We start from the raw sequence: 19,344 nt of genomic DNA, 5'->3' as shown, positions 1-19,344 counted from the left end.
ATAGCCTCCATTGTGAAATCAGACGCTCGCGAATGTTATAAAATATATATGAGACCATCCTCAGAGCGTGTGTGTGATATATACAATTATTATAGACATTTACTGGAATTTATAGTGTATTCAGACCTGGAATTATATTCCTGTGATTCAACCAAGGACTGTTGGTACATCAAAACACTTATAGTTTTAGCAGATACATTATCGCCGTCAGTTTTGGGGTTTATTCTGGATTTCTATTGAGTTTTATTTAGAACTTTAAATTATTAGAAGTTGTGTCTGTAATTCTTTGATTATTTTATGATTTATTTCCCAATACCGTAAGTTCTTTTTGTTTTTCATTTAATTTTTGTATTCTAGGGACATGAATTATATGTTAAATTTTACAAAGCTTGCTGTCTTTCACTCTCTTTTTTCGTTACTTATTTTAAAAGCATTGACTCGTAACACCAGCACAGCATAAATACACTCTGGTTTACATAGTACTAATCAGCACGCACATAAAACCGTAACTTTCTAAACTATACATTATGCATTGTTCAAACAAAGTTAAAACGTTCTTATACATTTCACAATTTGTTAATCTGGACGATGAATTTGCAAAGACTAGTCAGCAGAATTATTGTGTAGATATGACATACGTTTTAACAAGTTGGACAAAGGTTGTAATACTTTGCTGCAAATTTTGCCTTAGGTACGTACTTTATTTGATAGTACTAAAGCATTGCATATTTGATTTAAATAGTTTACGAAATATTGGCATTTTTGAAAGAATAAAGTACATCATGATCTTCTTTATGTTAATAAGGAATGTGCATCATATAAAAAGCATCGTATAAAGCGCACTGTACAGTTGTAAATACTCGACAATTCAATCCGGCTGTGCGTACAACATTGGTTTCTTGGTCCCTTTAGCAGAAATATTCTAACACACAAAGAACTATGAAATAGAGAACCATTCCACAAAATACATAAAATGATGTCACCATCTGTCAACATGCAAAACAAGAAAATAACGTTTGGATGCTATAGTCTCTCGATTCCCTATGTCAGAAGTTTGATAATGAACAAAGACGTCTGAAATACTAACACATGTATCTGAAACACCAACAAAGGTATCTGAAACACCCACACAGATATCTGAAACACCAATACAGGCATCTGAAATACCAATACAGGCATCTTAAGCACGAACACATTAATCGAACGAAGGCGTATTTGCCTAAATGTGTTCTTGATCGCCATTTAGAAGATTTGTTGATGAGCAAAGCCCTTTAAAATTGAAAACCAGTCTATAAGGTTCAGTATACACTGTTACCATCTAGCAATAGTCACGGTTCAGACTGTTGATATATATGTTTTCAATTGACTTTGTAGCCCATCCCACCAACACTAACATTGAGAATGGTGTATTAAGACTTCAGTCAAAATAAACGAATTTAACGAGAGAGAGAGAGAGAGAGAGACAGAGAGAGACAGAGAGAGAGAGAGAGAGAGAGAGAGAGAGAGAGTAATGATTGCAAGAGTACAGAGTGTATCCAAAATTGTATTAGACTTAAAAATGCATTATAACACACACACACACACATTAAGCTTGGATAAAAGAGCATTGAAAAGTCAACAAAAGAAAATTATAAACATGGAATAAACAACAGAATTTCGTTAAAAAAATAGAAGCTTTATATTAGTTCTTTGACACAAGCATCTTCCATATTTTTCGGAAGCTTTTCATGAAAATCAAAATTATTTTTTTTTGTTTAAATTATTGTGACATTATAATAATTCCCAGCAAAAATGATTTAATAGAAGCCGCTTAAAATGGCAAAAAACGCAAAATAGGAACAAAAATCTGGTTAAAAATTATTAGCAGTGTTCTCTGACATGAATTGGAATTACAAATAAAATAATAACGTTAATATTTTCAATACTTTGCACGCAGTTACACACAACTCAATCTCATAAATGATTAGTGAGTTAATCAGTTCAAATTACTTCAATTATTCTGTGGCCTGGGAAAAATGCATACAGTGGTTGTTCATCTTCGTAATAGTAGAATGGTAAATGTGATTTGCCATGCAAAAAATCTCTCAAGGAGCAGATAAAATGATTCTCTCTTTGTTTGAATTAGGTACAGAATTCCACCGTTGTAAACGAGAATTAAAATTGAATTGCTATCAGATTCGATATGTGCATTAATCAAGGAAAAATATGACATATATTTAGTAGACTAGACATATCACTGACAAAGTCAATGATGAATTATGTAAGATCAAATGATACCATAAACAATTCTGTGTTAGCTCGAATCTGAGTAGGAACAGTCATTCGAAATGACAATGATGTATTCGAGCTATCGACATTTCCTGTCACTGCTTTTCGGCCTAATATAAATTCTAATTCTTCCAAAAATTAATAATGTTTATGCCAGCTATATAACGTATCAGTAAGTTTTGCTGAATCGAATATGCTAATAAATGTATCAATACATATGTTGCTAAATGTATCAACATGTTTTGTCAAATCAAACATCTTATTAAATATATCAATATCGTGTAGCCTATTAAAACATGTTACCAAATCATTGATATGTTATGCCGAATCACACATGTTGCTAAATGTATCAATATGTTTCGCCCAATCAAACGTGTTGATAAATATATTGATGTGTCTCTCCAAACCAACGTTTACGCAAAACACATTTTCAAAATATTTATATTTGAACAGAAGGAAATTGTTTTACACAAATTAAATAACAAAAAAATAAATTATCCTTTTTACATGAAAAGCGTAAATTCAGGGGAATTAAAAAGTGTATTAATCATCCATGGATGGAATAACAACATTTCACGCATATTCTGTTTCTTTAATATCGGCCGATGAATAAGCTATTTGGCTAGCATCGGCCGTCACTGGCAAAACTTGTGAGATTCTGAGATATTTCATTCGTGTGCACAAGGAACAATAAGCTAGAACCTTATGTTTGCTGCGCTAGCGTATTAGCGGAAAAGAATTGTACAACGAGTACCGAAGCGAGAACGGACTGTAAAACGAGTGCCGCTACGCAAGCACATAAGAAATAAAGGACTGCGTACATGCGACAACGGACTGTACAACTAGTGCCGCTACGCAAGCACATAAGCTGGAAAGAACTTTAAAATGAGTACCGCTACACTAACATACAAGCGAGAAAGGAATGTGCGACTTGTAAACTGTTCGAAAGCTGTTTTCATATTTGACGTAAAATGACTTGCATATGTATGAAAGATAAACTGGAAACAAGTTAATGAGGGGGGTGTCAACTCCAAAACATTTCTATTTGTGTAAGAGACACTATTAATGGCCTTAAAGAACGCACACTCATAGTCCACATTATGAAATCCTTTGATACATTTCTATCAAACGACATACATCCAGATCAATAGGAAGAAAATCAGTTTGATTCTGGAAAATACAAGTTATAAAGTTATCAAAAGTTATTTGAAAATAATCCTTAGCATGATTTTCCACACCTAATTATGTAGGGATGGCTGAATATTCGATGGGTTGCCTTTTCAACCTTTCATAATCTGAAAATGTAATGGATAGGCATCATCATTGTCATTACAATGGTTTAGTGGTTTTATTGCGGCGTCAGGAGACGAATTTGACTTCAGTTAAATTTGGAATTAGCACAAAAGACTACGAGTGGTGTCATAAGTGATAATGAAGTCATCTTTCCAATTATGGTATAATCCAGGTTCGTACATGTTTTAAGTTAAGTAATATGGTGGATGCAATTGACTGACATGTTTAGTCGTATATTTTGTACTGAAACAACATTACGGATAGAGATCGCCATTTGGATGTTAGGTTTATGGTTGGCAATTTCTCCGTTGGAACAGACACCTTTGGCAAGAGAGCAGGTCACAGTAAAGTCTTGGGTACTGTTGGGATCAAAACACTCCAGTAATTAAGCATGTTGACTAAAACACGATTGGGATCCAAACGTTCTCATATTGAAGCACGTGGTGTGAAACACGATTGGGATCAACACACGTATATTCAAGCCTGTTGTGTACAAACACGATTGGAATTAAAACATTCTTGTGTTCAAGCCTGTTGTGTAAAACGATATCGATTAACACACACTCATATTTAAGCCTGTTGTATAAAACAAGGCTGGGATCAAAACACGATAATAAATAAGCCTGTTGGGAAAAACACGATTTGGATCAACACACACGTATATCTAAGCCTGTTGTGTACAACACGAATGGGATAAACAGACACGTACATCTAAGGATGTTGTGTACAACACGATGTCTATTTTAGCCAAATATTTAATTCCGTGTTAGCAACATTTAAATGTTCCTTTCTGGTCATGAGCTAAGGTACGAACACAAATAATTTTTTATTCTAATCGAGCGAAGACTGTGAAGTTTCACTCGTATAGATCATTGGATTTAATTTTTGGTCATCTTACAATACCTATTAAAATAAAAATGGTTAATTATGCAACTATATACAACTTCATTTAAACGAGCATCCTTAGAAAGTATTAATTTGTAGCTAATATTTTCCTTTTTTTATTGATATGCATGAAAGAGAATTAAAAAAAAAAACTGACTTCATTTCTGAAAGTTAGTTACCACGCTTAACTCTTATCTAAAAAGGTTTCCCTTTGTTGTGTAATGTCTGTCCTCTTGCCAAAATGTTCAAAGTTCAAGCTTCCCTTCAAAAACTGCCATGACAATCATAATAGTAATTCCGACAAACATTCCTATATTATTGCACATAAACTCCAGTATTGGTTTATCCGTTGTCTTGTGAACCATCTCTGGAAGCTGGAAAAAATATGGACAACTTATTACTATTAAATTTTAAAAAATTTCCAAAATCGAACTCGTACTTACTCTAAATTCCCATACAAACTGGGAAACAAAATAAGGCTTTTAAGAAAAACAAAAGTTCTTGAATATGATTATGACATGAAAATGTACAATATTTTCAATATGAGGTATATCGGTACGCAAAAATGAACACGATATTATAAAACTAATATAGTACTAATGTAATACTAATATAATGCTAACTAATACTTAAATAGTACTAATGTAATACTAATATAATGCTAATGTAATACTTAAATAGTACTAATGTAATACTAATATAATCCTAATGTAATGCTTAAATAGTACCAATGTAATACTAATAAAATGCTAATGTAATGCTTAAATAGTACTAATGCAATACTAATAAAATGCTAATGTAATGTTTAAATAGTACTAATATAATATTAATATAATGCTAATGTAATACTTAAATAGTACTAATGTAATACTAATATAATCCTAATGTAATACTAATGTAATGCTAATGTATTACTTAAATAGTACTAATATAATACTAATATAATGCCAATGTAATACTTAAATAGTACTAATGTAATACTAATAAAATGCTAATGTAAAACTAATATAATGCTAATGTAATACTTAAATAGTACTAATGAAATATTAATATAATGCTAATGTAATACTTATATAGTACTAATGTAATACTAATATAATGCTAATGTAATACTTAAATAGTACTAAAGCAAAACAGATATAATGCTAATGTAGGTTTACGGCCCCAAAATTCGCAATATTTAATTTCGTGGCAAATTTGATAAAACATAAATGTTATAAAACCGGATCACAACATGTGACCAGTATATATAGGCTAAGGACTTGAATAAGAATTTGAGTATCGAGTGTCCCCCAAAATAATTTATGACTGTGCTGTTCACATTTTTCAATCGGTATTTAAGATTCCATATAAAATTATTTTCAGTTTCTTGAAACTGGCGATGAAAACATACTGAAGCTGATATTGGGGGTAAGGGTGTTGATCAATTAATAATATATCCAACTAGCACAGATACGTACCATGTCTGCTAAAGAAATGTACAAAAACAGTCCAGCTGTAACAGCAAAAATCCAATTTCTGACCTCTGAATCTGTGGAAATGGCTAACCCAATGTATAGACCAATCATAGCGGTCAGGGAAGACAGGAAATTGAATAACAATGCCTTCTTGAAGGACATGCCGTTCGTTAGAAGTATGGCAAGGTCACCTGTGATTGAAGAATTTTTTATTATTTTTTTTTTTTTGTTTTTTGTGGAATAACACAACTATGAAGATTATATCATACCAAGACAATTACAGTAAAGCGCATTGCCCAAAGACACCCCGGGGCAGCCCGGGCCATTTGATAGTGGAAATTAAACCCATACGCTTCTGAACATGAGATCATTGCCTTCGCCCCTGGAGTTCAGCTGCTTCTGAGAGAGAGAGAAAGAGAGAGAGTGAGAGAGAGAGAGAGAGAGAGCGGGGGGGGGGAGGCATTAAATACAGTGATTTTATCCATGGCATTATTGCCAAACAGATTAACAGAAGCTAGAAAGTGGGGATTTTTAACGAAATTGGAACGCTGCTACCCTTATAATTGGTATTTTTTTCCGCTTATGATATGTTTTTTAAGAAAGTTTGCTGCTCGTGTGAAGGAGTAACAAATATTTAATATCAGTAGGTTGCGCAAAACAGTACTTAATAACCCCTACTAAATATGACCACGATATATATCACCATAGGTATACATGGGCAAAAAATGAGGTCTGACAAAAAGTAGACGAAGAAGAATAATAAGAGGTGGAGACAGAGGAGGGATCAGGGGAGGAGAAGTACGATGATGTAAGGGAGGAAGAGGTTAAAGAGTACAAACAATTAAGACGAAAGATTACAGACAGACATGCATACAGACGGACATATTTACCCAGCTCATGCGGAAACTCGTGGCATATAATTGTTATACTGGTTGCTACACCCAGCATGATGCTCTGTGTGAAAGCCGCCCCAACAGCCAATCCATCAGCAAAGTTGTGGAGGCCATCGCCAAAAATCACCATGTAGACAACAGGAGGATATCGCCCTAGAAAAGCGTTAGGAACGTAGGTACACGTCACTTGATGAAATTTTTTTAATTTACAGTGATATCTGAGTAACATTGAAGTTTACAGTGATGTCTCAGTAACAATGAATTTCAGTGATATCCGAGTAACATTGAATTTTACAGTGATGTCTCAGTAACAATGAATTGCAGTGATATCTGAGTAACATTGAATTTTACAGTGATGTCTCAGTAACAATGAATTTCAGTAATATCTGAGTAACATTGAATTTTACAGTGATGTCCCAGTAACAATGAATTTCAGTGATATCTGAGTAACATTGAAGTTTACAGTGATGTCTCAGTAACAATGAATTTCAGTGATATCCGAGTAACATTGAATTTTACAGTGATGTCTCAGTAACAATGAATTTCAGTGATTTCTGAGAAACATTGAATTTTACAGTGATGTCCCAGTAACAATGAATTTCAGTAATATCTGAGTAACATTGAATTTTACAGTGATGTCCCAGTAACAATGAATTTCAGTGATATCTGAGTAGCATTGAATTTTACAGTGATGTCTCAGTAACAATGAATTTCAGTGATGTCTCAGTAATAATGAATTTCAGTGATTTCTGAGAAACATTCAATTTTAAATCAAAAGAAGATTTTATTTTATTTCTTAGTTTAACGTGACATCCGATTTAATTTCATTTTTTTAGTTAAAGTTATAGTTGAATTAATTGCATTTTTTAATTTAAAATGATATCTGATTTAATTGCATTTAATGAAAATTGATATCTGATTTAATTTCATTATTTTAAAGTTCTATCAGATTTAATTTATTTTTTTCAAATTTAAATTGATATCTGATTTACTTCCATTTTTAAAAAAAATTGATATCTGATTAATTGCATTCTTTATTTAAACTGATATCTGGTTTAATTGCATTTTTTTAAAATTGATATCTGATTTATTTGCATTTTCTCATTTAAATTGATATCTGATTAATTTGCAATTTTTTATTTAAATTGATATCTGATGAAATGTCAAATTTTTAAAGTTATGTCTAATTTAATTGCATTTTTTAAATTTAAGGTGATATCTAAGTGCATGTACGTACAAACAAATTATTACTACATGCAATGTGGTATTATCTGTTTTTCACACGTGAGATCAAATAAAAAATATAATTGCACATCTTTCGTTATCTGCCACTATTCGTCTGATTTATAAGAGAAATAAATGATTAATGCACAAATAAATGTAAATTTAGAGTGACCTATTTTACAGTATCAGTTTTTCCATAAGTCTGGGTCACACTAGTTATTCACTATACCTATACTCGCTGAGTCGAGCAGAACAAAATACAAAGTAGGGTAAATTTATCAAATAACCACAAGGCCATACAAATTTCAATCAGTGTTTTTACTTTTTTTTATTTTTATAAAAGGTAACTTAAATGAGAAGAGCAGAGTTCTTAAGCAAATTTATATTCTTAAAATAAACCGTTTTTATTTCGTTTTGTTTTATTTTCTTTATACGAGTAATTTTTGGAGAAAATTCAGGAGGTATACACATGAGATTTGTTTTTACAAAATTGTCAAGCAAGCCTCAATAAATTAAGCAAATTGATGTTTGGGTGCCATATTGAAAAATAATATGACAGTTTTGATCAGAGTTATGGCTATTACGAAAGAAATTTTTAAAAAATAATGCAAAATATCTCAAAAGACTTTTTTTCTTATCAAAACTGAATTTTTGGAACCAAAACTCAGATTCATTTTAGAAAATGACAATTGTGTTTAGCATTGTCCTTTATTCCATACAAAAACACCAACTACAAATAAATAAAAAATATCCCAAAGTACTTACCATTCTTTTCATCCATAGTAGAGAGATCCCCATGTGAATGACCATTACTAGTTACATCAGACATCTGTAAGGTGACAGTGGACCCATTTCCGTTCTGGTTCAACATAAGTACAATTTAAATCAATGGAATAATCCATGAATTATTAATTATATTGTACGATCAACTTTAATCTGTGAAACATTTCACTGATAAATACTGAATGATTGTAGAAACTGTGCTAAATGAAAAAGTCGTGATCACGTGATTCGCCTGATCTGAGTCCAATAACGGTCTATCCGATCTACGAAGTAACTAGCTCTTGCATACAACCCATAATTGTTTCTCTTATAAACTGAAAATAATGATATGATACTATTACTATATACTAATGCAAATCATGACTAATGAAACTAATCATTTGTTCATTCTATGTATTAGTATCTAACATATGGTGCCGTCCAAAAGGATCGAACATTTGCTTCAGATTATGTGTCTAGTCCTCACCTCTGAACTATTTTTACCATGTACACTCTGATGCAAGGCTATTGAAGCATTATACATAAGCACAAAGGCAAAGTCTTCGTCGCTATGTTTTCTGGCTTGTGATTTTGTGAGTTAACGCCATTTTTCACCACATGATAGGCTATACATGGCGGCTAGTATGTCCACTTATACCCACGTGGCTTCGCCAGAGACTTGAACCCACACCGACAAAGTTGAGATGTCAGTGATCTGTTAAGGCGAGCGCCTTAGACAACCCGTGGTCCGCGATTTAATGTAAAGTTCTACGTAATGACAAAACGTCTGGCAACATTTATTGCAGCGGTTGAAATGTTTGGCGATATTTGTTTTTTTTGTGATATTGTTCCGAGACTGCTAAATTGAGAAAACGTATCCAAAGCTAAAAGTAAACAAGTAAATAAACAAACAAACAAGCATACTAAATTAACAGTTGATGACGGCTACATGATGGAGGGTCTTTGTTAACGCAATAAAAGAGTAATGGGAAAAGGAAAACAACAATCTTAAAAGCCAGCAATTCGAATGTATACCGGTGTAGCAGGCCAAATTAACCCCTGCCCAGATTAAACCTGGGTATAGTTTGGCCCAGGCCAAGGTAATGCTGGAGGAAACTCTTGTATTTTACTTATCAGAAGTTGCACTTGGAGTGCAAAATAGTTAAAATTAGACAATAAGTTCTGACATGCTTATTCTTATCTAATTAGTACTTAACACACTAAAGTATACGCGCGTTCCTGGTAGTTATCATATTGTTTTAATACAGAATTTCCGTAAAATTATGAGATGTTCCTGATTAAATAGTTTAGATATTAAAATAAATACTTAACCGATTTACATATCTAAAAAAAAATTATTTTTAATTCTGTATTTTAATTATTACGTGATTATTACCGGGTATTTTTTTATCAATGGTTAACACTGTACATACTGTACATACCTTTGGAGATTTCCAGGGCAATGTGATATCAGTCTGCAGATCCGCATGGAATTCCACTTGCTTACTTCGCTGTTGTATAAAATTGTATAAGAGGATAATTATAATACATAATGCATATTGTAAGAAAGTCACTCATTGACACAATCACACACACACACACATACATACATACATACATACATACATACATACATACATACATACATACATAATACATACATACATACACACACATACATGCATACATACATACATACATACATGCATACATTACATACATACATACATACATACATACATACATACATACCTACATATCTACCTACCTACCTACATACATACATACATACACACACATACATGTATACATACATACATGCCTACATTACATACATACCTACCTACCTACCTACCTACATATCTACCTACATACATACATACATACATACCATACATACCATACATACATGCATACATACATACATACATACATACATACATACATACATACATACATGCAAACATACATACATACATGCATACATACATACATGCATACATTACATACCTACCTACCTACCTACCTACCTACATATCTATATACATACATACATACATACACACATACATGCAAACATACATACATAGATACATACATACATACATACATACATACATACATACATACATACATACGTGAATGAAAAGAGGTCATGCATGTATGTGTTCCAAAGCTTTCATTATATCTTACTCCATGAAGTAGCCGAGAGATTCAATCAAAAATACAGCCAACACAGGAACCATCTGTATTTGGTGACATCATGGCGACCTCGTGACTACTGCATGTTCATCGTAAGAACAGTACAAATAACAAAATAACAAGACATACAGTCACACCTGATATATAGACCAACATATTCATATCGAGAACAATACTAACATAGTTATAACTGTATGTGAAATAGACTTTAACTGACACCATTCTGCGCATATTAGCACATTCAAGACTACAGGCACATCAACACATTTAATCTTAGAATATATTTGGAATATCACTAGAATTCATTTTGAACTTCATACCTAAATTCTTTTTAAAAGTTCACTTTGTATTCTATGGCGAAAAAAATATTTTATGACTTTTAGAAACCTTATTGGCTTTTGCTATGTTCTGTTACTTAGTTTAAGACCATAGAGTCCAAACACAATATACATACGGGTTGTGCAGGGCTTCTAGTATATGCAACACTAGTAATATGCAAACAAATCATGGATTGATGTGTTTTATGTATAATTGGGAAACTATTATGACTCAATGGTCTTAAAGTAGCAGAAAAAGCGAAAACCAACAAGTTTTGTAATATTCATCAAACAATTATCTCCCTAAAATACAAAAGGAAAATGTAAAATAAATTCCATTATTGCGAATTAAATGCAAACTAATCATGTAATTTCTAACACAAGTCCAAATAATTAAGGTTCTAAACAATCTTTAGTAGTATTCCAAAACAAATCTAACGCTGAAAGTGTTGATGTGTCATGTGGTGGTCTGAGTAGTAATTATGTGCCAACAGTCTTTTGTTGAATCACAATTAATATCCATGAATATATCCTTATTTAAATTTCACTATAAGTCCAAGTCTCTATTCCCAAGATTTTTTTTCTTCAGATGAGCACATTGCCTTTCCAGTGAATAAGTAATTTGAATAAATAACATCCAGCCAGAATGAAACACTGGACACAAGAGTACGACTGATTTCTATTTCAGATGTTGTTGTCGAAAAAATTCATTTTCTAATAACCTAGATTTATACTCCTTTACCAAACATATGTCCCATTGAGCAAAAAAAACCTATTACCTAATAGAGAAGGTTCCAAATGTTTACAAGAAAAAATCTGAGTCATAATTAGGTCTGTTACTAAAATTATAATAAATAACATGGTAAACACAATATTCTTGACTTAGACCAAGATAAATATGCTTATTTCAATTAATAAGGATCCTAATATTAAATACATACTCTTAGAGAAAATAATAGCTACGTATTTGTTTAAAAAATCAATGAATTTGATATGATACACAATGATATTGATTTTGGACAAGGTCAGTTACATAATTACAATTTTACATAATCCACAGCATATAATGAAATGAAGAAAAAGTACAAATAATGAACTTACAAACAAAGAATGCAAATTAAATATACATAACAAAATATCCAGTTTGGAGTTTGTGTCTATTATTAATCATAGGGAATATGCAGTCAGGTTTGGGTGTGTATTAGTAATCATAGGGACATATGCTGTCAGGTTTGGGTGTGTATTAGTAATCATAGGGACATATGCTGTCAGGTTTGGGTGTGTATTAGTAATCATAGGGACGTATGCTGTCAGATTTGGGTGTGTATTAGTAATCATAGGGATATATGCTGTCAGGTTTGGGTGTGTATTAGTAATCATAGGGACATATGCTGTCAGGTTTGGGTGTGTATTAGAAATCATAGGGATATATGCTGTCAGGTTTGGGTGTGTATTAGTAATTATGGAGAATATGAAGTCGGGTTTGTGTGTGTATAGGGACATATGGAGTCAGGCTTTGGTGTGTATTAGTAATCATAGGGACATAAGCTCTCAGGTTTAGGTGTGTATTAGTAATCATAGGGAAATATACAGTCAGGTTTGGGTGTGTAATAGTAATCATAGGGAAATATACAGTCAGGTTTGGGTGTGTAATAGTAATCATAGGGAAATATACAGTCAGGTTTGGGTGTGTAATAGTAATCATAGATAATATACAGTTAGGTTTTAGAGAGAATTAGTAATCATAAGGAATATGCGGTCAAACTTTAGTGTGCATTAGTAATCATTGGGAATATTCAGTCGGGTTTAAGTGTGTATAAGTAATCATAGGGAAACGTGCAGAGATGAGGTTTTGGTGTGTATTAGTAATCATAGGGAATATGCAGTTATGTTTGGGTGTGTATTGGGTGGGTATTAATAATCATAGGAAATATATAGTCAGGTTTTAGTGTGTAGTATTAATCATCAGGAAATATGCAAAGATGAGGTTTTGGTGTGTTTTTCATAGGGAATATGCAGTCACGTTTTAGTGTGTTATAGCAATCATAGGGAAATATGCCATGATCAGGTGTTTGGTGTGTATTAGTAATCACAGGCAATATACAGTCTGGTTTGAGTGTTTATTAGTAATCATAGGGAAATATGCAAAGATCAGGTTGTGGTGTATATTAGTTATAATTGGGAATATGCAGCCAGGATTTGGTGTGTATTAGTAATCATAAGGAAATATGAAGTCACGTTTTAGTGTGTATCAGTAATCATAAGGAAGTGTGCAAAGATCAAGTTTTGGTGTGTATAAGCAATCATAGGGAATATGCAGTCGGGTTTTAGTGTGCATTAGTAATCATAGGGAATATGCAGTCGGGTTTTAGTGTGCATTAGTAATCATAGGGAATATGCAGTCGGGTTTTAGTGTGCATTAGTAATCATAGGGAATATGCAGTCGGGTTTTAGTGTGCATTAGTAATCATAGGGAATATGCAGTCGGGTTTTAGTGTGCATTAGTAATCATAGGGAAACATGCAAACATGAGGTTTTGGTGTATAGTAATAATGATCGGGAATATACAGTCAGGTTTTAGTTTGTATTAGTAATCACAGGTAATATTCAGTAGGGGTTTGGTGTTTATTAGTAATCATAGGGAATAGGCAGTCAGGCTTGGGTGTGTATCAGTAATCATGGGGAATATGCTGTCAGGTTTTAGTTTGTATTAGTAATCACAGGTAATATGCAGTAGAGGTATGGTGTGTATTAGAAATCATAGGGAATATGCAATCAGGTTTGGGTGTGTATTAGTAATCATAGGGAATATGCAGTCAGGTTTGGGTGTGTATTAGTAATCATAGGTAATATGCAGTAGAGGTATGGTGTGTATTAGTAATCATAGAGAATATGCAATCAGGTTTGGGTGTGTATTAGTAATCATAGGGAATATGCAGTCAGATTTGGGTGTGTTTTAGTAATCATAGGGAAATAGCAAAAATCAGGTTTTGTTGTATATTAGTAATCATAGGGAATATGCGGTCAGGTTTGGGTATGTATTAGTAACTATAGTGAATATTCAGTTAGGTTTTAGTAGGTATTAGTAATCATAGGGAAATATGCTGTCAGGTTTGGGTGTGCATTAGTAATCACGGAATATTCAGTCAGGTTTTGGTGTGTACTAGTAATCATAGGCAAGCATATAATAATGCCTGGCCGCTGTTAAAGTGACACAAAAGTTCGAAGTAATCTAGTGATCTAAATATGGTTTAAGTAGAAACTCTTATTTTCATTGACATTCTAATTATCTTATACTCACCCTTTGTCGAACTATTAGCATCACAGACTCGAACACGTAGAATAACCAAATGCCTGAAAGACAGTGGTAAAAATCCGTTTGTTGCAAAATAACGAGTTATGCATGCCCTCCTTTTCTTATGTTCTTACGTATGAAATAAATGCAGATAATAAGTATTATGACATAATTTGGGTTAGTTTGGTGTTTTACGGTATAGCTACACAAGCCGGCGTGTGAATTGGAGTACAGTACCTTGCCTAGTGACACAGCAAGATAGCTGACTAGGACCTATCCATAAGTAGATTCAAAACCACACCAATTATGCGGTAAATTCAAGATACCACGAATCATACCTTTAAGAAACGCTTGTAGTCTTTTTCGCATATCTATACGTGGGATTTTGAAAAGAAAGAAAACCTGAACCAAAGGCCATGTTGTTTGCATCTGAGAGAAATAGGACACACCTAGCTTATTTTGTCATGACCACTGAACGAGCTGCGACCTAGAATTTAGCATCAATACCTTGGACAAAATAGCTCACTTAAAATACTGTGGCCTCAGTAAAACAGTGCATTGGACATTTAGTCAGGAATTAATCGAACTCTTTAACTTTGCAATTACAATGCAATGGTAATTGGTAAGAACGATATATATTATATGAACCATACGTTCAAACAGGAAAGTTTGTTTTCAGCTCTCATTATTGTCGCGGGATGAATATTTCGTCAGATGACTATGTACAGAGTCAGAGGTGTGCTGCTACAAGTGGATTTACAATTTGTCAAATATTATGTTTGATAAAGTAATGTTCTGTCAGATAACTAAATCGATTGTAACCCAAGAAATGCCATTAAGCTCAGAATCTGCAACAACTGTAATGTTTACTTGGATTGGTGATACCCGATGCCATGCCGCTAACATACCAATACACTTGGAGACTGATTTACAGTAACACAATCGATAAACTCTTCGCTTTTACTTGTGTTTAGTGTTTCTTCGGTTGAGCATATCCAACAAGGAAAAGCGTGAATGCAAATGTAATTGTCAACTTGAAGCATAACAATTATACGAGGAAAAAAGCATATATTTTACCTCCGCAAGCAACTAAACCATACCAGATATATGGTTCTACCACGATTTTGCCCTTGTTTCCGTGATGATGTTGCTCGTCTTCATGATCATGTGCTCCAAAGACCTGCACAAAAAAATTTATTTATTTAATTAGCAAATTATAACATATAGATAAGAACAGAACGTATCATGCTAATTATTATAACTTATTATTTCAAATCACTGTCATTTTTGCCTTGAAAAAATATAGGGGTGATTGTCGGGGGGATTTTAACTGATATGGTAAATATTTGATGAAAACCGTGTTATCGAATGGAAAAAATATGGAAGATATGACGAGACAGCCTCTGTGAGCAACATGCAGACACCAGATGAAACGCATGTTTAAGTTATCAATTACAAAATTCGACAAGAAAGTGGTACAAGTTTGTATATGCCTTAATCGTGTATCTAAAGGTAGTATAGTACACAGTATATATGCAGATAGATATGTTTGGTATTTATTCGTGCACTAAGGTGGCCCAGATTGCCGTCAGCGTAAAATGAGACCTGCTTTTTCGCATACATGGCAAACCGAGTCACTCAAACCCGTACGAAGTAGGACAGCATTCACCACCATGTATGAGTTTACACAATATACACATCTGAGTATGTTATACACGCAGAAATACGGAAGAGGATTTTACCGCTGTGTCTGAGTTACTTACCCTTGATTTTACCGCCGGTTCTGAGCTACCTGTCCATATAACTGTTTAAAGTCAACGTATAAAACCGTTCATTCTCTTAAAATAGTTGGATATTATAGGCTGTATATGAATTGTGACTAGCAGAGTAGTCGGACTTACCTTGACATGTTAAATAACATTATAAAGAAGAAAGTCAATCTAATAGTCGACTGAATGGGAACTGAATAGCCTCTTGTTATATCCAATTAGCATTTGGTCTCTTAGGTGTCATCTATAACACACGGAATAGCCCCCGTTTTAGCCAATTAGCACTAGGTCAGTTAGGTGTCATCTACAACATACGGAATAGCCCCCCGCTATAGCCAGTTACACTAGGTCTGTTAGGTGTCATCTATAACACACGGAATAGTCCCCCGCTATAGCCAGTTACCCCTGGTCTGTTAGGTGTCATCTATAACACACGGAATAGTCCCCCGCTATAGCCAGTTACCACTGGTCTGTTAGGTGTCATCTATAACACATGGAATAGTACCCCGTTATAGCCAATTAGCACTAGGTATGTTAGGTGTCATCTATAACACACGGAATAGCCCCCGCTATAGCCAGTTAGCACTAGGTCTGTTAGGTGTCATCTATAACACACGGAATAGTCCCCCGCTATAGCCAGTTACCACTGGTCTGTTAGGTGTCATCTATAACACACGGAATAGTCCCCCGCTATAGCCAGTTACCACTGGTCTGTTAGGTGTCATCTATAACACACGGAATAGCCCCAGTTATAGCCAATTAACACTAGGTATGCTAGGTGTCATCTATAACACACGGAATAGCCCCCACCCCCTCTATAGATAATTAGCACTAGGTCAGTTAGTGTAATGTATAACACACGGAATAGCCCCCACCCCCCTCGTTATGGCCAATTAGCACTAAACAATGCTTTGTTACTCGTCTTCTATAACACATGTCCTGAAGTAATGTAGGTTTGGAGACAAATGGAAGAAGGAAACATTTTTTGCTTCAATTCCTGAAATTACTACAAGAACGACACAATCTCCCCCATCCACAGAATAGCCAGTAGAGTCCCATTCAGGAAAACTGGATGGACAGACAGGCAAACAGATAGAAACATTTGGAAAACAATCAAGAAAATATGTTTGAACATCATATGCTACATCAGGAGAAATAGACCAACAAAATGCCTGAAATGCTACGGTCTGGGAAGGAAGGAAAGTGCCATTATTATTTGGATAGATGGATAAATGAAGGAAACAATTAACAACACTGTAATTAATCAGTTACATATTGCGAAATGTACATTATACTGTTTGTTTGGTTTTCCTTTTGCTATTTTGTTGGTTTTATAGACACCTTTAATACATTATTGGCAATGTCATGAGGGTATGCAAAGTGCCTTGAGCATGAATCTGGTATGTCAATAGTTCCGTAGGAATATCTTGAACTGTTTTAGATATTTTACACGGAAATGTGCAAAATGCATGTACAGACGGACAGATGGAAGCAGACGATATCTAGTTCAGTAAACCCCCGATGGGTAAGTCAGCGTGAACAATAGCGGGATTAATGTACAGCTGGAGAAAAACATTACAAAATATTTAAATTGAATAATTTCAAAAGACTAAAAAGACACACTTAACATCAAATCTGATTTGTATATAATATGTCATGATGGCATAGTAAATCAGGGTCTATAATTCAGTCCCAGGGGTTTGCATTTCTAGTCCGAAAAAAAAAGTGTTTGCTGAAAACAGATTGGAGTCGCTGACTGGAACAATTATTAAAATAAGATTTAAACCATATTTTTCTACTCTCAGAGGATTGAATTTTGCAAGCTGTGTTTAACGTATCTGAGATTATATGGAAAAGCCACCGCCACCCTACAATGATGGAGTACATGAGTCACGTGGTTATTTGTTTTGCATAATTTTCAGACAAGTGGCTTGTCTCGCATAGTTTTCAGACAAGTGGCTTGTCTCGCATAGTTTTCAGACAAGTGGCTTGTCTCGCATAATTTTCAGACAAGTGGCTTGTCTCGCATAGTTTTCAGACAAGTGGCTTGTCTCGCATAGTTTTCAGACAAGTGGCTTGTCTCGCATAGTTTTCAGACAAGTGGCTTGTCTCGCATAATTTTCAGACAAGTGGCTTGTCTCGCATAGTTTTCAGACAAGTGGCTTGTCTCGCATAATTTTCAGACATGTGGCTTGTCTCGCATAATTTTCAGACAAGTGGCTTGTCTCGCATAGTTTTCAGACAAGTGGCTTGTCTCGCATAGTTTTCAGACAAGTGGCTTGTCTCGCATAATTTTCAGACAAGTGGCTTGTCTCGCATAGTTTTCAGACAAGTGGCTTGTCTCGCATAGTTTTCAGACAAAAGAAAATTACTCGGCATATACCTCAGGTAGTAAATGGATCAACGCATCTCCCGTTAATGTTCCTACAGCAAGCCCCACAAATGTAGCCATCAGCACGCGATACAAGTTCTTTCCTGCACAAGGAATGATAAAGGCCCCGCCAATTGAGCACACGCAGCATAGGAAATTACCGATAGTTCCATACCCATAACCTGAGAAAAATCAAAATTTCCATAATTACTTGCAGATGAGCTTCTAAGTAGGTAAACAAAATTTTAAACATTCACGCAAGATCGCTTAGTGTTAATATACATATAGTGTGTGAAAGTTGAATAAGATCAAACCACGTGTTTTTGTTGTAAATTTAGGTTGGAAAAATATATAAATTTTAGCTTCTACAAAATTAGTACTAACAAACATTGTCACAAAGTATAGCAGTTAATATTAAATTAGATTGATGTCAAATTGAAATAGTACTGTGACAACAGAACATGAAATCAGTACCTTGGATGAAACAAGACAAAGACAAAACAGAAGAAAAACAAACTGAACTCAACCTACAATGAAAGACAACATTTACTATTTTAATGAATCAGAAAACGAAAGTGAACGATCCTTTACTATATATAATCAATGAA

At 33.9% G+C, this 19,344-nt stretch overlaps 1 protein-coding gene across 1 annotated transcript in view; it reads right to left on the bottom strand.

The window, feature by feature from the left end:
- Window positions 1-1,527: 1,527 nt before the first annotated feature.
- Window positions 1,528-19,344, bottom strand: part of LOC149791175 (zinc transporter ZIP12-like) — a 44,152-nt gene continuing 26,335 nt past the window's right edge. The window contains exons 8-15 of the mRNA XM_089969626.1: window positions 18,749-18,918; window positions 15,674-15,776; window positions 14,603-14,655; window positions 10,225-10,293; window positions 8,786-8,879; window positions 6,794-6,949; window positions 5,907-6,094; window positions 1,528-4,820 (exon numbers count right to left, since the gene is read on the bottom strand). Of these exons, the coding sequence (XP_089825752.1) occupies window positions 4,692-4,820; window positions 5,907-6,094; window positions 6,794-6,949; window positions 8,786-8,879; window positions 10,225-10,293; window positions 14,603-14,655; window positions 15,674-15,776; window positions 18,749-18,918 (962 nt within the window). The 3' untranslated portion in view covers window positions 1,528-4,691. The remainder of the gene's footprint in view (window positions 4,821-5,906; window positions 6,095-6,793; window positions 6,950-8,785; window positions 8,880-10,224; window positions 10,294-14,602; window positions 14,656-15,673; window positions 15,777-18,748; window positions 18,919-19,344) is intronic.

Source organism: Sinohyriopsis cumingii, chromosome 9 (genome assembly GCF_028554795.1).
Source record: "Sinohyriopsis cumingii isolate HCF-2022 chromosome 9, ASM2855479v2, whole genome shotgun sequence".
NCBI classification, from domain to species: domain Eukaryota; kingdom Metazoa; phylum Mollusca; class Bivalvia; order Unionida; family Unionidae; genus Sinohyriopsis; species Sinohyriopsis cumingii.
Note: the sequence above shows the minus strand (reverse complement) of the source record. Positions and strands in the feature narration are given on the sequence as shown.